The 22,416-nt window shown below is 43.4% G+C and overlaps 1 protein-coding gene and 1 long non-coding RNA gene across 9 annotated transcripts in view; one reads left to right on the forward strand and one right to left on the reverse strand.

The window, feature by feature from the left end:
• The window catches only part of LOC123792971 (uncharacterized), a 55,654-nt gene extending 39,990 nt beyond the window's left edge, over nt 1–15,664 (forward strand). The window contains exons 5-8 of one of the 6 annotated variants that reach the window (XR_015726089.1): nt 4,473–4,727; nt 5,903–10,802; nt 11,330–11,824; nt 13,782–15,664. This is a non-coding gene — a long non-coding RNA (uncharacterized LOC123792971). Of the gene's footprint in view, nt 1–4,472; nt 4,728–5,902; nt 11,825–13,781 lie in introns of all 6 variants that reach the window. The other 5 variants (XR_015726090.1, XR_015726088.1, XR_015726091.1 and 2 more) reach the window with 5 other exon arrangements.
• Nucleotides 15,665–15,801: 137 nt separating this feature from the next.
• The window catches only part of HS3ST5 (heparan sulfate-glucosamine 3-sulfotransferase 5), a 148,435-nt gene continuing 141,820 nt past the window's right edge, over nt 15,802–22,416 (reverse strand). For all 3 annotated transcript variants that reach the window (XM_087865406.1, XM_045798508.2, XM_045798507.2), the window contains exons 3-4: nt 21,370–21,508; nt 15,802–17,700 (exon numbers count right to left, since the gene is read on the reverse strand). In XM_087865406.1, coding sequence (XP_087721532.1) covers nt 16,770–17,700; nt 21,370–21,476 — 1,038 coding nt within the window. In that variant the 5' untranslated portion in view covers nt 21,477–21,508 and the 3' untranslated portion in view covers nt 15,802–16,769. The remainder of the gene's footprint in view (nt 17,701–21,369; nt 21,509–22,416) is intronic.

The following is a 22,416-nucleotide window of genomic DNA, read 5'->3' on the forward strand; positions in this document are numbered from 1 at the left end:
TGAAAGTCTGTGACAAGAAAGATGAAGATTTTTTTTTTTTTTTGCTCCAAAGCTTCTACGTACGTACTTTTGTCTGCTAATGCCTTCTCCAGAAAGCAGTACAGATGAAATAGAGCCCCAACTTACAAAGTTTTGTATTGGATTGAATTTTCATTACTCAGTCACAGTTCTTAGTATCATATTGTCTATTACATTGTTACATGGTTCTTAGTATTATATTGTCTATCACATCATAATGTGCTTTAGGGCAAGTAGTAATCTATTATTTATATTTAATAAAAACTGATCCTCCATACATAACAAGTTCACATGTAAGGTACTGCCTCCCAAACCTTCCAAGAATCAGAGGTTACAGAATCTTTTCATCTCGCATCCGAGGGTTAACACTGAGTGCTGGCAGTGTCATTACTAGTGGGGGGGTGCTGACTTTGACCTTTGTTCCTTTTACTCAGTGTGAGATGCTCTCATACTCTTTGTGGCAATCTAATTTTGATGTTGGCTTCTTCTTTTTGTCTTCCTCAGCTCTACTCTCTTCAAATGACATCTCGTATTCCCTCTGTTAGTGAGAGTGGCCATGTTTTCCTACAACCAGCTTAGCTCCCCTTAATGAAGGGAAGCTTTGTCCATTAGTATTCCCAACTGGTTTCTAAAAATAAAGCCTAATACTTTCTGCAGGACAGGAGTTAAATCAGCCAGCCTACAATTTTCTGAACTGAGAGCATCCCTGGTTCTTTATTATTGTTACCTAGTTTCAAGTCCTTCAGAATTTCTCCTGAATTCCTGACTGATAGGACTCCAATTAAATCACCTTGGTGTTTAAGTGTTGTGCTGTAAATTTGGCCAATCAGGACTTTTTAAAATGAGTTAACACTCATTTTGACCATGTGACCAGTAGGTGTTGATGCTGCGGTCTTGTTCATTCTCTTGTTTTATGAGCAAATGAGCCTTGTGAGGAACACAAAGACGGTTTCCACTGCCTGCTTGCAGAAGCTGATGTACTTCTGATCCCCTAAAGAGCAGTTTGAAGTAAAATCAAGCAGAATACATTGAAAGTAGCTAGCTTGTTTATTTCTTTCATTTTGAGTTAAACATTTTTTTTTCTTTTTCTTTCTCATCCTAAGCTTAATGGTCCATTTCCAAACTGGAGTTAAGTAGCTGTGCGTTTACTGTCATCTTCCACCCATCTGCTCGTTGTCTGCTTGGGGCAAGTTTTCTGAAACAATTCCATTTCGTCAATTTCCACCTCATTTAAATACATTCAGAAAGCTGTGAGTTACTGTCCTGAACAGTCTTCCAAACTTTCAAATTAATCTGCCGTTTAAAAACCCTTTTTTTTCTTCGTTTTAACTTTTGCAACTTTTCTTTATTCAAGAACCCTTGAAGTTATTATAAATAACTCCAGCAGAGTGTGGCTCTCTACTTCTCTTACACCTGCCTTCCCTTTGGTCTTGTGCATTAGTAAAAGAAAAAATATCCAGTGTCTTGTTTCTTGCCTAAGCCATGAGTTTTTCCAATGTTACTTTAACCAGTTTGCTTAAAGTGGTAAATTTTTTCTAATATTCTATTTTTTATAGCATATAAAAATAAAGTAAAAACAATATGAGTTTGGGGTAGCAAATATCCTGATCAATAGGTAACTCTCACCAATTCTTCTTACTAGAATGGATGCAATCTTCAGGCATATAAATATTTTTCATGCCGAAGACGTGTGAGTCCAAGAACAGAGTGCATTTCTGATAAAAAGAATAGCTTCTGCACAAGCTATAGAATACAATAATGGAAACAGCATTGAGGGGGGTGTCTGGCTGGCTTGGATAGTGCAGCGTGCGACTTGATCCTGAGCCCCAAGTTGGGCCTAGAGCTTACTTAAAAAAAAAAAAAAAAAAAAAAGCATTGAGGAGAACTATGTGCTTAGAACTGTGCTAGGCACCGTGGAGGTATGATTTATAGTACGTTAGCATTCTTGTTGGAGGATAGACTTGGTATGGACATTTTTTTTTTTAAAGATTTTATTTATTTATTCGACAGAGATAGAGACAGCCAGCGAGAGAGGGAACACAAGCAGGGCGAGTGGGAGAGGAAGAAGCAGGCTCCTAGCGGAGGAGCCTGATGTGGGGCTCGATCCCAGAACGCCGGGATCACACCCTGAGCCGAAGGCAGACGCTTAACCGCTGTGCCACCCAGGCGCCCCTGATATGGACCTTTAAATGACAATATAAGGCAATATGTTGAGAGAAGTTACAAGGTAGTATTGGCACGAGTGGGTTGTGAGTGTCATTGGGTGAGAATGGTCAGAGATGTCTCCATGGAAGAGCCGACTAGAGCAGAATTTTGTGTGACGGGAGGATCCAGGCAAAGGACAAGGAGGGGGGCACCTTGGATGGGGACAGTGGTGGGACCGAGGCGTACAGGTGAGAAGCAGAAGATGTAGCAGGTCCCAGTGAGTACTATTGTCAGTTAGGAGTGAGATCTAATTTTGAAAAGGCATTTGGGGCCAGATTATGGAGGGCCTTGGCTGAAAATCAAAGGAATCTGGAGTTTATCTTTAGACCAATAAGATGCTATTGGATAAATTATTAATCTCTTTGTATTTCAGTTTACTATGAAGTTAGGATAATAATAGTTCCTATTTGCACAGAATTGTCGTGAGAAATAATTGAATTCATGTTGTAAAATTATTTGGTTCCTAGGGGCTCCTGTAGTAACTTTACAGCGATGTTGCTTATTAAAAAGTAAACACCATATTTTAACAAGAAAGAATAACTCTGAGTCACAAAAATTACAACCATAGCAAATGTGAATTAGTTGAAAACAGTGGTTGAAATGTTATCGGATACTCACCTTTAGGTTCATTGTGTAAGACATCGACTTGATTAAAAAGGAATTAAATTAGTTTTGTGAGCTGGAATGAATTTAGGGAAAAGGAAGGAAAATGAGAGGAGAGCCTGAGGTGATTCCCACTGTTTCTGGAAAGACTTCTTGCCAGGTAACCGGAGCTCTGTCATTCTCCTCTACATGACAACGCAGGTCACACTCTGCCTGACGCGGCCATCATATCCAGCGTAATCGCACTTTCTGAAACCAAACGGGCTGACTCAGTGTAATGACCTTACACACACATTCGTGTTCACAGAGTTGCTGAATGCAGTGGACCTGGCATCCATGGAACACAGTCTATTGTCTTAAAGAATAAAACACTTTAAAATCAAATGTTGGCAATCTGAGTGACAGTGTGGTATAATAGAATACGGGGATTTGGAGGGTGGAGGTCGCACAGCCATTGTTCAGCTGTGTACTTCCAAGCAAGTTAGTCAACCTTTCTGAGCTCCTTTTCTTCATCAGTAAAATAGTAACTATTCCAGAAGCCCACAGTGAGGATTCATGAAACAACGTATCTCAAATGACAACCGTGGCACCTGGCAGACAATAAGTAATGATCAGTGGTGTGTTGCAGGTGGCCCATATCAGCTCGCAAGAACTGACTGATAGATTATCAGGAATGTTGAGAGCTGGTTGCTAAGCACAGGCATTAACTTACAACTAAATTAGTTATATTAAAAACAATTGTAATATATACTCAAAGCATATCACTTTCTAATCATTTTATTATATTTTATTATCTGTCTATGCTCTGAGGCTACTCACATCTATTGTATCTGTAGAATGGAAATATTATGTAACCGTGTTCCACTGCACATTTCTTCCCAGCTCCGCATTCAATGACTTCTTGGTGGAGCTATTTGTACCATAGATATTGGCAAATTGCTACACATCAGGGCTTCCCCCCACCCCGCCCCACTCCTCTACCCTCCTGAAGAGAGCTGGTTGTTAAACATTTCCCAACACACCACTGGTAACAAAAAAAAACCCATTAGTTTTCTTACCTTTACGTACAGTGTGTGGCAGAGCGCATGGACGGTACACAGAATATGCTGGTGAAACCCAAGTCCTCAGTGGTTTTTTTTTTTTAATATTTATTTATTTATTTTAGTGCGTGAGTGCGGCAAGGGGCAGAGCGAGAGAATCTTCCAGCAGACTCGCTGCCCAGTGTGAAGCCCAAATTGGGGCTTAATCCCACCACCCATGAGATCACGACCTGAGCTGAAACCAAGAGTCCAACGCTCAGCCGGCTGAGCCAGCCAGGCGCCCTGAGTCTTCATTGTCCTTGATTGGATTCATTAATTAGACTCGTAGAGGTGGAAGGAATCTGAGACATAATCTCATTCAAGTCCTGAGGACATTGGGCAGGAGGGACTTAGGAGCCCTAGCCTGACGTTTGGGCTCAACCTGGATCCCACTCAGTCCTTGGCAGCTCTGTCCCAAGCTCCAGGTTTGCTCAATCATCTTGGGCCTCGCTCTCCTCCTCAGATACCTGGCAGCACTGCCAAGGGGGTCTCCCCTGCTGCCTCTGCCAGGCCCCTGTCTTGGGACCCTGAAGCTCTACTGTTTGGCCTCTCCCTTGTCCTTGCCAGGCCAACCTTGCTCTGCAGGGACAGCAACCCGCCAGGAGCAGATCCTTGCTATCTGCTGCCCACCCAGCACACCGGAGCCTCAGGATTTCACTCGCACCTGGATTCACTGCCCCCAGAGCCTGACATCACTGTTAGACTCAGTCTCCCAGACCAGACATGCCAGGACCCATGGTCATAATATCGCTACGCAAGCTACCAACTCCCACGTTTGGCCTGCCCCGCTGAGCCGCTTCCTCCCAGCCCCTGTTGCTGTGGGTAAGTCTGCCTCTGGGTCACGTATCCCGCTAGCCTTCCTTGTCTTTCTGTGGTTGGTCGAGGCAGGGAAGATCCTGTGACAAAATATGAAAAAAGTAGAACTACAAAGGGAAACTAGCTCTACCATACATTAACTTATACTGTAAAGCCTCTGTAACAAAGAGAGTTTGGTACTGGCTCCTTGGAGAAGTGGGTCATTCCAGAACCCACTGAAGAACCCAGTGGGGCAGGGAGAGTACGAGATGAACATGTGATGTCCTATGACCTTTTTTAATGGGGAAAGACCGGGGTCTTCTCCACTGAGATCAGGGACAGGCGCATTTCTACCAAGCTTTCAAAGACCGTGTGGTTCACGTGCTCTATAAACTACTTCTGAACAGGTGTCAACAAGCCCAGGCCCCCAGATCAAATCCGGCTCACTGCCCCCAGTTTTTGTAGATCAAGTTTAATTGGACAGTCACACACAGTCGCGGCCGCTTGTTTCCTTATTGTCTACGGCTGCATTTGGGAAAAGTTGAATAGTTGGAACAGAGACCATGTGGACCACAAAGCCTAAAATATTTACTGTCACTTACTATCGACCCGTTATGGAAAAAATGTGCTGATACCTGTTCTAACGTACTGAAGAGGAAGGAAAATTTTCTGACTCCTTGTAGGAGACCAGTTTAACGCTGATCTGTAAGCTGGATAAAGACAGTACGTGAGTGAGAACTGCAGACCAGTATCTTTCATGCACATTGAAGCATAAATACTCATGAAAATCTACCAAAGAAAATGTTTTTCTGAAACCTCACTGACGTTGTTTTGAGCAGAAACTTAGTAATTTTGTTCAGTGCCACACACTGTCTGTGTCATCTGTGTCATCACTGGTGGGGGCGGTTTTGGTATTTTGAGGTCACTGTGCTTCTTGTTGGGGATATGAACACAAATAAATTATAAATGATGCCCTCAATACACTTACTGTCCCCGGAGGAAGTAAACACTGAAAATATTTTGCTTGAAAGTGAGGCTGTTTATCAGGGTATAAATGGAAGGGGTAGAGGCCATTGCCAGGTCGGGGGTTCAAGGAAGGCAGTACCTTGAGGGTAGGCACATTGCCTTGTACCTTGCCTTGTTCACTTTTTTAAAGATGTTATTTATTTATTTATTTATTTATTTATTTATTTATTTGACAGAAAGAGAGCAGAAGAGGCAGAGGGAGAAGCAGGCTCCCCTCTAGGCAGGGACTCGATCCCGGGACCCTGGGATCATGACCCGACCTGAAGGCAGACACTTCACCAACTGAGCCACCAGGCGTCCCTGCCTTGTTCATACTGCCCATGTCGAACCTGGCACACCACTGTGAGTGGGAACCTTGGGTTGGGTACTGCAGTGACCCTTGTGTCCAGCACTGAGCCTGGTGCTTAGCTGCTTGTGGACAGCCACCTGTGCCATGCACCGTCGAGGTGCTCGTGCTCAGTACTCCGCCTGCTCTCAGCTCCTGGGGGTAGATGTCTTGCGCACCGGTTTTCCATGTGCCTAGCAGGGAGTCTGGTGCTCAGCTCCTTGTGGGCAGGCATCTTGTACTGTGCACTCTTGCATTCTTTGTGCCACGTGATAAGCTTAGAATAATCGCGTTCTTTGTACATCGCTCGTGGGGCCCACTTGTGAGCCTGGTGCATGACTCCCTGAGGTCAGCATTTTACATTGTGCCCTTTCAGGTTCCTCGTGCATCGTACTGAGTTTAGCACATGTAATTGGAATGATTCTCAGTTGAATCTTGAAGGGTCACAAGAGGTTCCCTAGGGAAAGGCAGGACGACAGGATTCTGGGTAAAAGAAGTAGCCTGAAAGAGGCAGGAATGTAAGTGTTGAGTTGTGTATTGACCCCCTCCTACTTTTATCCCTTTCTCCTATTATTTTCCCTTTGGATTTTTTGCCATCCCTGGCCAATGGGGTATGCAGACACATTTCCGGCGACCCGCTGAGACCTCTGCTTCCTGTTGGGGGCCACGTGCTGGGGGCCTTGGTTCCACTGGCCATAGAATGTGTGTCTTTGCAGTGAGATTAGCAGGGCTCAGGGAGTTTTCTCGGAGATGACTGTTAGGCTCAAGAAGAAGCAGAACACACACACACACACACACACACACACACACACACCCAGAATAAACAGAACAAGAGGCAACTTCCTTTAACTGACTCTCACATCCCCCCTGCTCTACCTAGAAACAGCTTTTTGTTATTTCATGGTTTTCTGCCGGAAGATGTCACGGGTGGGAAAATCTTCAGCAACCCTCCAAGTGTCAGAAACGTTCAAAGAGGAGAGAGAACATGTTCTGAAAGCTGAGTTAAAACCCCTCTCTCTTCTGAATGCCCTTCGCAGCCTCAGGTCTGGTCTTTTCCATTTGGCTTTTGAAGTTCTGTTATCTTTCAAGCTTAATTCCTCTTGGAGTGTGACCAACTTACTAGAAAAGTTACGTTTTTCAAAAGGAAGAGTGAAACCTGAGCATTTCCGTGGGAATCTGGGTGAGCAGTCCTGCACTTCCGCGGTTAGCATTTGCTCTGTTCTGAAGTGCCTTGTTGTGCAGGCCTGTGAGTCCCACGCTCTGGCTTCCCAAACAGACAAGGTCAAGCACCGTGAGTGTGCTACAGGGATCCCGCTCTCCATCCTGCCCATCCTGTCGTGCATGAGTTTAGGTCCGGGTGTATGAGACTGTGGCCTCTCAGAGGTCAGGGGGCCTACTACCATTTTCTGAGGTGTGGGTGTATGAAAAAATGAAACGTGTCAAAATAATGTGCTATGTGTCAGAGTTTTTCAGGTACTGCCATCTAATCTCATTCAGAGGTAACGCCACTGGTCTGACTTTGACCTCTTTGCCGTTGTGAGGTTTGGAGCCAGTGGCCCTTCTTGTACCTCCTGATGCGAGCGATGAGGCCTGCACTAAAAGCGAGTATCTACGAGCATCCGTAGTCGGGGGTCCCCGAGAGGCATCGGGCATCAGAAGCTACTTTTCAGCAAACAGTGATCTTTTGGTATTCTTGATATTATTTAAATAGTTATAGTTTTTCATTCACGATTTTTAAAAAATCGTTTACTATGTTAGAGTGTGAGTCTCAGGCCTGCACGCGATGGGGAGGTGGAGATGACATAATCCTTGTCCTAAAATTGCTTATGGAAGACATGTCAAACAAAGATACCATTCTCTTAATCATGCTGCGCGTATTAAGACAATAAAGTCAACATGTACATTTTAGAATAGAAAACAGTGGCTCTCCACCTGGGCTGCTTATCTGTACTACGAGGGGTAGGAATGGACATACACATTTTTCTTAGGTCTCTGCCAAAACTGCTTGTGAGATACTGAAATAAGCAGCCCAGTGGGCAGACATTAGCTATAGTACCCATCGTGCCCTGACAGCTGTGGTTCTATTGACTTGGGTGGATATTCAGGTCAAGATTGTTCTCTTCACAGCTGTGGCCTCTTCAGTTAGTGGATTTCCCAAAATCATTCGTTCACCAAAGTATGTTCCTAAAAGGTGTGTGGGTGTCTATATGATATAACCAATCAACTGAGACTCAAGAATCAGCTAGACTTGTGGAATGACAATTTCAATTTGCAAGTGTTTTTACCGTTAGCAGAAATAAGTGGGTCATCTATCATTTGGTTGTTTTACTTGTACATACAGGGCCTTCAATAATTAGTTCAATTAATATAATTCTTTCATTAATGTCTACTAATGATTTTCTAAACATGTCAAAGCAAATTAAAGTAGGTGCTTCTCCTACTCGATGACGAAGGAGTTACTGTGTGTTATTCTCCAGTGATCTGGTGGCTTGTGAACTGTCTACGTCTCATCCATCGTGTTGTGTCTGCACGTTCCCAGACTAAGATGCACTCACGTGCAAAAAGGTAGAAGTCAAGTGTAATTAAAAACACCACCAAAGAGCTCTCCTTCTATGAGACCAGTGACCTGAAAGGCTCACCTTTCATATTATAATCCCCTAAGCAGTGATACTCACAGTGTGGTTTACAATGATGAACGTGGCAATTAGCTTAGTGTTCTGAAATTCACAATTTTAATTCACACTTCATTAAGTGTAAAACCTAGCAGTTGAATCGAGAACATTTAGAGATCCACACTTACGGAGGGGCGAAGTCTCTTAGATAAATACAAGTTGGTATCTACTGCTTCACCATTTGTAGGAGGGCGTTAAGAAGTGAAGTGACTTGAACTGTTTCACCGGTGCCTGGCACGAGTAGGTAGAGAACAGAGTTCGAAGGTAGCTCTTGGTTCTTAGCATTTGTATCTAACAGCGCATTAAACAGATAAGGCGCATTTGGGAGCCCAGCAAAAGCCTGCACTATGCCCACTGCTGTTGGGTGGGTTGGCTGCCAGAGGTCTATTTGCATAGAGGACCTCCGACTCTCCTGGCAGAGAACCCACTCTAAGGGAAGAATAAGACAACCAAACACACTTAATCCAGCAGTAAAGCCTCCATCATCATAACGAAGGAGGATTTATTCATTCAGTCCGCGAATGTTTATTGAACACTTATCATGAGATTCTAAGTTTAACATGGTGTCTGTGACCCAGATTTGTCTCTGCTCTAGCCTGGCCTTATGGCGAGGGTGGGTTCCTGCTTCGTTGATACCCCATAGAAAGGTTTTGGTACTTTCTAAAAGTGAGAATAACAGAAGCATAGAAGGATACCTCCTCACACACATTCATACACTGGGGATGTGGAGGCTGGGGCCGTGCCCCCTGGGAAAGCCACACTGCCCGCTGGAGTTGGCTGGGGGGCTGAGACTGCCATCGCTGACAGGTGCACATTGGTGCTGGTTGGCTTGCCTGTCAGCGGAGCTCAGAAGCTCTCGAGGACTTCTGGGAATGCTTTGAGAGCCTGTTGCAGAGGCTGGGAGATGAGCCAGCCAGAGATATTAAAAAATAATTGATTTCACATAAAGGATTAAAAAAATTTTTTTTTAAGATTTTATTTATTTATTTGTCAGAGACAGAGAGAGCACAGCAGAGGGAGAGGCAGGCGGAGGGAGAAGCAGGCTCCCCGTGGAGCAGGGAGCCCGAAGCGGAATTTGATTTCAGGCCCCTGGGATCATGACCCGAAACGAAGACAGACGCCTCACCGACGGAGCCACCCAGGCGTCGCCACATAGAGAATTTTTAAGTTATTTCTCCAAATATTTCAAAGACATTGTTTGAAGGAGAACTTAAAAAGATTAAAGTGACTTTTTTGAAGATGATCCCCTAGTCAGCAATAATTTGGCCAATTTAACACACGGTTCAAAGTAAGGATTCGTGTGGCTGAAGTCAGCTGGTCAGTCCGTGCGTGTAAACACAGACGACGCTCGGTGGGTGTCGACTCCTTTGTAGCCTTTCCCATGAGGGGGCTGCGGGGCAAAGCCGAGCACTGGGCTATCCTGTCCTTGTGATTCTGACCGCTCACCTCAAACACCTTTTGTTTTTAGTGCTGTTTGAACCTTTAGCACTGAGCTCCCCAAGACATTTCCGGATCCCAGAGGGAGCCATCGATGCCACGTTCTCAGAGCTTGCGGCATGCGTCTGTGTCCCTACTGATTTCACACTATTTTTACATTAGTGCCTCAAACACGACTGCTACAGATAATAACGCCAAGTAAACATGTTGCTCATAGAGTTACCTTTAAGTTTAATTGTGCTTTCAGAGAAACTTGATACGGTTCAGGCGGAGGACTCATGGCAGTGCTGAAGCCAAAGTAACGGGATAATCACGTGGGGATGAGACACTGTTCCAGAACCGCTGAGAATCACACCCTGCATACGTGTGTCCATGCATGTGCACACAGTGGTGGCATGAATGATACTCCTGTGTGAGCACCTGCAGTATCCTCGAATTAGCAACGTTAAAACTTCTTATATTCGATGTAGCGACTCTTCAATTAGGCAAGATGTATTCTGTTATCAAAGTATTTGTTTTCAGATCAGTTGATGTGAAATAATAATTTATTTTTTCTTTTCTTTACGTATATTCACTTTGTTTGGCTGGACTATGACACCTTTGGAATGGAATTTTTAGAAGGCAGCTGTGCAAATTTGATAGGTAATCGCTAACAAAAGAATGGTTTTGATTAGTCCCATAATGAACCATTATCATTAGCTTCTTTCAGCAGGCTTACAAATACAAATACGCCCATACATATTACATGGGTACTAAATGTGTGTACATTTTAATTTTAATGCTAATTCATATTTTTATACAGATTCAATACACGTTACTATTCAAGGTTGATTAAGTACAAGAGGGTTGAAATACAGCCAATAAAACAAGATTAGAAAGAGATTAGAAACAAATTTTAATTAGAAAATCACCACCTCAAATCCTTTTAGGAAGTAGGCAGACATAAATAATAAAGAGAACCATTTAGAGACTTCTGGACAAGCAGCCCTGGGCTGGAAATCTGGAGGGCTGCATTCTGGTCTCACCTCTAACGCTGGCTTTTTCTAGTGACCTTTAGTAATTGTTTGCTAGATCTTTCAGAAGCTGGGAACATCTTAGGTGCTCAGTAAGTGCCCCTGAATTTCATTAATCCCAGGAGAGAGAATCTCAGGTCTTTGTTTTCCTTACAGGACAATTTTTGAGGCCATTTCGAGGAGGTTCTGGGACCAGTTTGAAAAAGACCAAGTCTCCTGGCTCTGATCTTTGGAGACTTCGGATATTCTGGATCAAGGCTAGATACTATGGCCTTGTGAAAAGACTGGAAATATTTTCTCTTTTTAGTGTACAAACCTTAATGTTAAAGATATTTAAAAATGTTACATAATCTATACCTTGTCATAAATGTCTCTGCAAGTTACCATGAAACTGGGTTTTTTTTTACCCTTTGAGCTTCAGTGGAAGTGTCCCAGAAGACATGAGACTCGCTCTGGTTTTTATCACCAGGGAATTGTCTACTCTAGGGTCACTCTGCCTGCATTCAAATGCCTTTGGGAACTTGCAAGGGTTCCCCTGTCCTTCAGGACTTCTGCTGGCTTTGTTTGGAAACGCCCTTTGTGACTGATGCCTGCTGCCCCGTCACCCTGAGAGAAGGAAGGAGCATCAGCTGCTTAAACACGCCACACTCGGTGAGCACTCTGGTTCTCCTCATTTCTTGTAGCTGTTTTCTACGGCCGCTGTACCGAATTACCTCGAGTCAGCGGTTGAAAACGACACTTGTTCTCCCATTTCTGTGGGTTTAGCAATCCCACACAAGTTCTGTTGGCCTAAATTAAGGTGTTGGCAGGTGTTCCCTTCTGGGTCTAGGGGAAATCCATGTCCTTGCCTTTCCGAGCTTCTAAAGGCTGCCCACGTTCCCTGGCTCCTGGTTCCCTCCCTCCATCGTCCCCTCCCTCCATCGTCAAAGCCAGCAATGCTGCATCTTCCTGGAAAGGACACGTGAAGCAGAATTCCGTGCATTCAGAAACGCTGGAGGTGAGCCAGCTCTTTGCCAAGTTACCAGTCTACGGGGAGCCCCTCACCCTCGTGGTGGACTTTTTCTAAAAGGGGGTGGCATGTGTGTTTAGAGACAACAGCCCTTTCACCAACAGCTCCCAGACCTGGTAGGCTGACATGGTTCACAGACTCCGAAGGGACAGAAGTAAGCCTATCAGGTACCAAGGCTGCCGCCGCCTACGTGCTGTGCCCAGAAGAGTATTTCTTCTCAACTGAGCTGCCTTTAAATAACAGACACTTGTTCGTGGGATACCGGTCAGGCGCTTTCTATGGGAACGCGTGTTGCTGTCTGCACGGTTCTGCCTCAACTCCCCACCCCATTCTGAGTCATTATGAAATAGCACTCTTATTCCTAAAAGGTACAATAAAATGTAATTAGAAAGAAATCTTTGAAAGTGCATTTGCATTTTGATTTGTAACATGCGTAGTAAGGCGCCGTTCATTAGAGCCTTACCAAATGATCCTATCTGGGCCTAAATTTCATCCTTGGCCTCGCTCTACAGGAAAGGCTTCCTATGAAAATTGATGAACAGATGCTAGGGGGCCCGAGGAACCTACTTAAGGGAACAGAATGTTTTGAAATACTTGAGTAACACCAATTTGGAAAAAAAAATGATGCCAGTGAAGAGGCTTTTATTTTGTAAAGCAGATGCAATTAGATATTTTTCAGTATATTGTTAGTATAGTTTTGCAGCTTATCCACTTGGGAATAATTGCAATGAATTTGCTTGAAGATATTCTCTACTTTCACCTTGCTAGCCCGAATTGCTAAGACTTTGCCATATTTAGTCATTTTCAGGGGGAAGGTTTTCGGCGAAGTTTTCTTTTTTGCTTACACTGTAGACTGCTCTCCCGAGGGGAGAGTGGCTGCTGAGTGCGCCGAAAGTACAAAAGACTTCAGCAGGAAGACGCTATTTACGATCATTTGAAATTCTCCATCCCTGGAAAATTCTCAAATTAGGCTTATGAAGGCAATCCAATTTAGCTAACTGCTAATTGGGGAAGGCAAAAGCTTACTGGCGGGGCTGGCATTTGGACTTCCCTGGTCCTCGGTTCCCACCTTCCCTCAGCAGCAATCTGCCTCCCGTGTCCCAGGTAACCCTCCTCACAGGGCCCTTCTACCAGGCGTGGCACCCAAACAGTGCTCTCGTGAGGCCCTGTCTGCCTCAGTGGCAATTAGTGACGGTCCTTGCTGGTCCCTTCACATAAAAGGTGCCAAACCTGAGATCAGATGTGATTATGACGGTTCACATGCCTTTGCTTTCTGATACCTGAGTAAGGACCCTAATGTCTTAGATGTTCCCTATAGGGCAGTAAAGTTAGTAGAAGAAGTGAGTGTGCCTTCATCAACGGAGGGCTTCCAGGAGGTGATTTCGGGTTGAGTAGGGGACGGACTTGGAACTGGGGATGTGCGTCTGTGGGTTTGTAGGTCTCTTTTCTCTCTGATCCCTCGGGACTCTAGTTCCTGTTTGTGTACTTATAATTGGAACGCCTTGGCTTCCAAAATTGCGTCATTTCAGCTTTTTTGGTCCAGCAGAAACTTCACCATTGCTTAAAGTTTTTTTTTTTTTTTTTTTTTCCTCTTTGCAGTTAGAACTGTTTCACAAAGCCGTATGGTGTCACCAAGCCTCCAGGAAGAACACAGAGATTTCATGATGTAGAAGGAATAACTTATTCAAGAGAGCCCTGGTACAGCTAACGTAATGAGCTGAGGATTTCTCTAGAGATCTGCTGCCTGTTTGATGACAACAGGAAACATTTTTCTGAACAAGGACGTTTAAAACCTGCAGTGGAAGCATGCTATTAAGTTATAGGATTTTTACTTCTCTCTATGTTGCTCAATCAGCCGTGGCTGTGGCTGTTTTTTTTTTTTTTTTTTTGGTGCAGTGAGACCTGCCTCTGAAACATTCTCCCAGGCCAGACCTTCTGCTTTAGGTCCCTGTGGGGAGGCTCCAAGGTTTAAAACGATTCTCAAACTTATTCAGGGAGTAGAACTATTGGAAATCGCAGAGCTTTTTTTCTGAGTGTGATGAAGAAATACTGGCTTACTGAGCCAAAAATAACCAATCAGGAAAGTCAGTATACATCAGGGGCGCCTGGGTGGCATAGCAGTTAAGCGTCTGCCTTTGGCTCAGGGCGTGATCCCGGCGTTCCGGGATCGAGCCCCACATTAGGCTCCTCCGCTACGAGCCTGCTTCTTCCTCTCCCACTCCCTCTGCTTGTGTTCCCTCTTTCGCTGGCTATCTCTCTCTCTCTGTCAAATAAATTAATTAAAAAAAAATCTTTAAAAAAAAAAGAAAAAGAAAAGTCAGTGTACGTCAAACAGAATCTTTGAATAAATGCTGAGATATATATTGTTGGTAGCAGCAGCAAAACTTAAGAAACATTTAGAATATAAAAGATTATCACTGACAAATTTCTCTTCATGATTTCAGAAAAATTTCTCTAGTTGCCTAGGAAAAGGCTGCCATTTTTCAGTTTGATTGTTTGAATACTCAGGCAGACTTTTGGAAATGTCCGTGCTCCGACGGGGTGTAATTTCACAGTTACTGGTACAAAACTGTATCAGCTGCAGAGTGCTCTAGAAGGAGTTCCAGTAGAATTGATGACAGCATGTGATTATGACCTTGAATGTAGTAGTCGGAGTTTAATGGCTCATTGACAGTTGAGGCACAGGGAAATCTAGTGTTACATTCATTACGTTTGATTTCATTCACGGCTTAAGGGAGAAGGGATTGGCATGTAGACCCGAGACACTCTCTCCAGAGTCACTGCAGGGTGAGTGAGAAGCTGGCCTGTCAGCGTGTGCTCGTGTCCTGCCTACGCCATGCTGAGAGAACGGCATCATTGCTAAGTGGAACGGGAGAGAGGATCACTAAGGCTGTAGCCTGAGAAGCAATATATACCGACACCGGAGGGGAAAGGGCTATTTATTTAGAAAAGTTCACCATCAAATCACTGGACAGGAGAAACAACTCATGGAGGAAATCAACACTTATTACAATCAAAAGGGAATCCATTGTCATTTGCTGATTTCTCTAGGCACTCGCAATGTGACGTCGCACACCACTCCCTCACACATCGTCTACCGGATAAAGAGCCATGATTGAGAAAAATCCATCTTTTTGCTGTTGTGGTTGACCCCTCTTTCCACGGTTTTCTGAATTCTATTTAAGCCTGATACAGTGTATCTGATGTTAGCACGTACCCAATTTAGCATTAATTCCTCTCGATGGAAATATGAGCCGTATGCGTACGTTAGTAATAGCAGCACTACGCATTTGATCATTTCGGAGCAGACGGATTATTTTGTTTTTTCATCTCCAAGAGGGAGTTCTGAGAGTTTGTATTCATTTTTGAAGCATCAGCAGCTTTCCATACAGAGGCCACACAAGGTTCCTAATCTTATTGTAGTTAATTTCTCGACTGGTCTGACTCTGATTAGAGGTTCAAATAAAACTGTGATTCTTCTATGCCTTGATTATGTTAAAGTATTTCTGTCTCTCCTGACACAGCAGCAATTGCATGTAAATTAACTGTTACAAAGTTGTAGCAGAAGAGCTCGTATTCTTTGAGGTGGCTATATTACTAGATTTCCAGATGGCTGAGATTTTTTTTTTTCTATAATATACTCAACCTCACTTCATAAAAACATTTTCACAAGGGTACAGAAATCCGACGGAGATGCGCACTTTCCAAGCGCGCTCATACGCACGTGAACAGCTTCGATGTGGGGGCAGCAGGGGGCGTGTAAAACACAATGAGTTAAAAAAAAAAAAAAGGTTGCACATAGAGTAATTTTAATCCATTCCATTTTTAAATACCACAATAAATTTAATTTTCACAATAAATTAAATAGCCATATTCAGTTTACAAAATAGAATTACTTAGTGTGAAACCAGTATTTACAACAATATACATTATATACATGACATTTCTCTTTGTCGACATAGAACATGGAAGTAAAAGGACTTTAACTTTCCAATGTGTGATTGACATGCTACAAGTGACACCATGGTCTATACGAGAAAACGATAGTGCAAAATCACCACAGGAACTTTGGGACAATGTCAATTTTATGAGATACGACATCTTTCAAATAATAAGAAAATAGTATTTTCTGTTTTCACGGCACCAATTCAGTGGCTGAATTAAAGAGCCAGCTTTCCCTTAGAAAAGAATGCATAACTGAATTCTCTACTTCCTGAAGCTTCTCAGCCATTGGTACATTTTCACACATAATCTTTTGGCTTAACTCTATGAAAATGGCGGGCGACAAATTCTGACTCAAAGGAAGACTACACTCTTTGAGAATAGCTGAAGTCACTTTCCCCCAATACCACCACCTCTTCTTTTTGTAAATAGCTTAAAAGATGCAACTACTTGGACAACAAATTATTTTTTGTAACTTTTCGATAGAAAAAGAATTGATCTTATATTTGGTCACACACTGTGTATGTACAAGGATACATGGAAAAACGACTTGGATAGTTGTGTCTACGAAAAGTGCATATTTTAATCTAGAGGAGACGTTGTGTGTCTCCAGCCACAACACATAGTGTTATATGACTTATTACTTTAGGGCCAGTTCAATGTCCTCCCAGTGATCTGGTAAAATTTTTGATTGAAAGGGTGAAAAAATTTGCGCAATTTGGTAATGACAGAGGGGTCCACCTCTGGATGAATGCGCCCCTTGCTGCCCGCCAGGCACTTATTAAAGATAATGTTAAATCGCAAGCAATAGAACCCTCTGGTAGCATTGAAATATAAATTGTACTGACTTATCCTCGGGGGAAGATTTAGGAACTTCTCCACGAGCTGAAGTTCTGGCAGAGGCTCTGTGATGAGGCGATCTCCATCGACAATGTGAAATTGCTCAATTGGAAAGTACTTTAACCACCTTTCCAGATGTTTGGTGTAGATGCTGGTTCTTACTGCCTTGTACTTTGTGTTCACTTCGCAGGTATTAGGGTCTATGGCCAGCTTCTCAAACTTGTAGTAAGTTTTATTCTTCCTCTCCTTCCCCTCTAGCACCTGAGTGTAATCGGAAATAGCTCTTGTGGTTGGCTCCCTGACAATGATCAACAGCTTGATGGATGAGTTCATTTTGTAAATCCTTTCCGGAACCTCCTCCGTGATAAAATATGCCGGGCTCTTTTCAATTGTGATTTGCTGTGGGTAGGAAAAAGGCATCTTTTTCCTGTACCACTCAATGCCCTTGGCATAATTCTCGTCATTGTCAAAAAAGTGGATTTCTTGAGAGGCTTTGACCACAGCTGGATGGAGGTTCAGCATCTCAAGCAGGGCCCGGGTGCCTCCTTTCCTCACCCCAATGATAATGGCCTTGGGGAGCTGCTGGACCAGGTCATGAAGGCGAACCTGATCCTTGGAAGCATTGCCCTTCCGGAACTCGTGCAGCAGGCCACGTTTAAACTGCAGGGCACGGAGAGGGAGCTCAGCCTGGCTGCGGGCTCCGAATCGGCCTTCAATGGGGCAAATGGGCTGTAGCCTGCAAGTGATAGAAAGAGGCTTTTAGAAGCTCATGGCGACTAACATGTCATTTTTCTGCTTCTCTAGTTGGAGTGAGACTTTAAATGCATAAATAAACCACCGGTTCTCAGCCTGCTGCAACCCATAATGAACATATGTTTGGGAAATTTTATTTTAAGGAACCTTGTATTAAATGGAGCACACATAATTGATGGGATTATTTTTATTAGTGCTCCTTAAAATTTTTATTCGCCAAGCACTTAATTGACTACAGCTTGTACTTATGTTCGCAGGACAGGACAGACAAGTGACACCAGCCACACTAATAGCCTTTTAACAGCTCACCAGTTACCATCATTTAAAAAATGTGAAAGGCAGACAATCATCTTCAGCTGGGAGGCGGAAGTCTGGCGGAGGCCACGCCTTTTGGGTTTCATGGGGTCCTATGTTCTTGCAGCTCAGCAGCACTCATGTGGCTCTTAGAAATCTCTGAGATCTCATCTGAATAGAGGTCCTAGTTTCTGCCCGTGGCTCGCTGTATCCTCTACCTGCAAAAATGCGATCTTGGCACTTGCTGAGCTTTTTGTTCTAATGAGAATTTCTGCTGTTGGCCTTGGGGACAGCTAGGCAAATCCTGTATTTCTTCTGCCTCTCTCTTTCTTTCTGTCTAAAGGAGTCGGGATTATGTTTTACTTTGCTGAATGTAGGAACAAACCCAATGCCATCAGCAAGGGCTGTCTATCACCTCCCACGCCTGGGACCAGAAATCAACCAGACCTTGGCAGAGCCAGAAGCTTTGGGTCCTCACTGCCAAGCCCATGGAAATCAGGGACTCGAGCGTAGGAAGGAAGGAATGCAATGGATGGAGCCAGAAAGGAGGATTTCCACTTCAGCACTGCTTTTTTCAGAGAGAAAGGTGTGGTAATAATCATAATGATATTAGACTAGAGTTACTGCTTGATTTGGCATGGCCAATGTCTATGGGTGGCATATGGAGTTTCCTTTTGGGTAACAGTCTGGAACCTAACTGAAATTCATTATCACTTCCCTAAGTTTATCTGAAAAGGCTTTTTAGCCTTCTTGCTAAGGGGTATAATATTAGTCAAAATGGCTGTTAAGCCAATCCTCCAACTGAAGTTTCTAGCTATCCTAATTATTTGGTGTCTATGTTCCCCTGTCTCTTGCTTTTCCCAAGAGACCCTATTGTCTCATTCTCATCTTCTGTAATGTTTATAGTTAAAGGGAGAAGAGGACAACTTTGTCATGCCACGGCATTCTACGGAACTGAGGGAAAGAGTTTGCCTGTTGTTTGAACGTCTATCATAATGCTTATGGAAAACTAGGCTCATATAGTATTTACTTGTGGTGTTTGTTTTTTATGATTTTATGCTCATTGTGGAAAACATGAAAATATGGAATAGTATAAAAATAATGGGTTCACATTTAATATTTTAGGGAAACATGAATTTTACTTTTATGAATTTGTTAACAAGATTAAGATGCTAGAGGTCTACGTGGAAGATATAAAAGTAGCAACACACACATAGTCCAAGACATTTTTAATTGTGACACTGATTGGGATATCACAAATTCATCTTTTAGCTCTTCTTGGGTTCTGGTTGAGAATTAAGCCCTAATCCCCTACAGCGTCCATTGAGTGTAATGGATGGACTTCTCTCCAATGCATCTAGAATGATGCTAGTACCATCCTTGGAGAGTGAGGAAGTAGTCAAATCCTTTTCTTTAAGGACTTAATTTTCTTGTAGAACTCTGGCCAAGAGAGGCTGAAACAGACCGTCTCTGTCCTGTTAGAGCAGGAAAGAATTTCCCTACTTCTAGAAAGGGCCATGCTTCCTTTCCGTCCTTCCTCTTTTATCTTCCACTTGGGAGCTCATATTCTGCAGAACAATTGCTTTTTTGACTTCCTAACTCACGATTGGAGAAAAGGTATTATTTCATTTCCCGAAGAGTAAATTCTGAGCATGGGCCTCAGACATGGAAAAAAACATGAAATCTTAGGACTGGAAGTGACAGCTCAGCCCCCCGCCCAGAGAGCAGGGTCTTCAGTTACTAAAGGATAGGACTAAGTGTGTGTCAATTTCAGACATAATTTTGTTCAAACTCTCAAATGAGAGGTTTTGGGAAAGCCCAAAAGCTATCCCACTAGAGACTAGACACCAAGTTAAAAATGAAAAGAATCATCGACTAAATAACTACTGTGTTAATGATCACTGGATCAACCACCCGATAAAAAGGAAATGACCGGAATCTAACTAAAGCTATTGGGAAGAACTTGACATAGAAGTTCCATTAGGGGGGGCGCCTGGGTGGCACGGCGGTTAGGTGTCTGCCTTCAGCTCGGGGCATGATCCCGGCGTTATGGGATCGAGCCCCACATCAGGCTCCTCCGCTATGAGACTGCTTCTTCCTCTCCCACTCCCCTGCTTGTGTTCCCTCTCTCACTGGCTGTCTATCTCTGTCAAATAAATAAAAACAAAATCTTTAAAAAAAAAAGAAGTTCCATTAGGGACATAGGACAGTGGTGCCCACCTGAAGGCTTTTCACTAATAAGTAAGTACCACGTTAGGGAATACTTGAAGTCAGTGACAAGCTCTGGATTATACCACTTCCCATACTTAGCAACCAGTGAGTGGGAAGTTCACTTAGGAATTTTGAGTTGAAAAGCATCAGAGGGGTTCACTTTACCAGTCAAAACTGACACTGGCTGAAGAAAATAAAAACCACTGCAATATTATTTGTTAAATAACCTAGTGATAAGATCTACAGATTAGAAAAGGAAAACCGTAAGGAAGATATTTTCATTTTAAGTGAGGCTACATTTACATGGAAAATGGGAATTGAATTCATGGAGAACATACTTCCGTCTTTCCAGTACAAGAATTAATTTTAAAGGGCAAAGAAGGGACGTTTGCCTTTCAGAAATTAACCTTTCTGTCTTTCCGATCATACCAAATGTGGGACAGTCCAGAGGTACTCAGTGTGAAGCCAGCTGGTACCTGCTGGGACGTCTGCAAGTCTAGGACCTCTCAACTGTTTGCTTACTTAGAGCCAAGTGCTAGTTCTGTAAATTTCCTCTCCCTGGATTTTTCCATTGTTTCTGGGCAATTACTCTGAGCGACAGCCTCCTCATCTGGTACTTTCAGCTCCTGGAAACCAGACCTAATTAACATGGTTAAAACTCCCCAAGCCTGCAGCCATCTTTCCAAGGCAATGGATTCCAAAGTTGATGAGCTCCTTTATAGGCACATATATAATCTTAACTCTCACGGTACCACATTAATTGCTCACTCATAAATTTCAAAATGAAGATAAAGGGATACAACATCACTATTTTGCGATGGCTAGAGGTCAACAACCAGATGCACACAGGCCACACTGAGCTCTGGTAAATGATACTTCTACTGTACACGGCTTTATCCCTTCTCTGAAAACAAATGTCCATGCACACAGAATACAAATGGATCTTGACGAACACCTTGGTTTGAGCAACTTGGAGCTCTTTCTTTTAAAGCCTCAATAAATCAAAATCAATACTGCAGAAAAGCATGTTTCTTGGGAATTTTGAGAGAGGAAAACAACTGGAGAGATTTAAGATTATATCCTAAGGAAGTTTAAATCAAGAGACACTTGCAGTCACACAGGCATAAGTCTGTATTTAATTACCTACCTATCCAAGCTCCCAACTCTGGCGACTAGATACAGGAGACTCCCAACGGCAAGGCTTCCCAGCACCAGGAGCTTCTGTCTCAGCCACGCCTGCTGTTTGAATAGCATGGCCCTCCATCAACCTTCAGGACTTCTGCAGCCTGAGAGATAAGGATAGAAGGGGACTCAATCAGCAGTCATCTCTAATAGGCTCTGTAGTTTGTCACAAAGCCACAGAAGGGGAGTACAGGCGATTAAGTGATGCTTCATGGAGAAAAGCTCCCATACCGACCTTGACCATGTTCAGGGTGTAACAGGGATTTACCCAAACTTGCCTTCCTTTTCCTGGCCCATGTTATAAGATCAAATACTAAACTAGGGGGAAGCTACTAACTAGACAGAACCTGCTGGGCAATTGTCAAAACAATGAACCAAAACATGAACCAAAATGCATATAACACATATATGTATGTATATGTATGTGTGTGTATATATATATGTGTGTGTGTGTGTGTGTGTGTGTGTGTACATGTATTTGTTGTTATTGTTAGTCATTCAAAGAACATTGATAAAATGAGCAACAGAGTAACCTGAGGCTTGCCAATAGGACAAACAGTAAACTGAAGGTTCTGCTCCAGAACACCCAGACAGATGTAGAAATTCCCACTCAGTAAGTGATCATTTGGGGCAGAGCGATGACATATATTTACTTGCACGGTTTTTTGTTTTGTTTTGTTCTAATTATGCAGGGGGCAAGATCACAAGCTAGTCCTTCACTCTCCGAGGTCATCAGTGGTAACTATCAGGACCTCAGATGTTGGAGGACAGTGTCTCCAAGTAACCTGATGTTGCCATTCGCCTCCTCTGCCCGGTCCTGGATTGGACTGACTGATTCTGGAAACATGCTCAGACTAGATTCCCCTGCTGTGTGACCCCCTCCTGGCTCTCAATGAATTCACACAGATTTGGTGATAGGGTCTCACTCTTCTATCATGACAGCAGCGTACCTGGAAGCTTTGTACTCTCATTCCTGAACTAAGGCTGGCCTAGGAGTGTAGGCTTTACTAGT

The sequence above is a fragment of the Ursus americanus genome, chromosome 11, assembly GCF_024610735.1.
Source record: "Ursus americanus isolate L20-20 chromosome 11, mUrsAme1.1.p, whole genome shotgun sequence".
Taxonomy (NCBI): Eukaryota; Metazoa; Chordata; class Mammalia; order Carnivora; family Ursidae; genus Ursus; species Ursus americanus.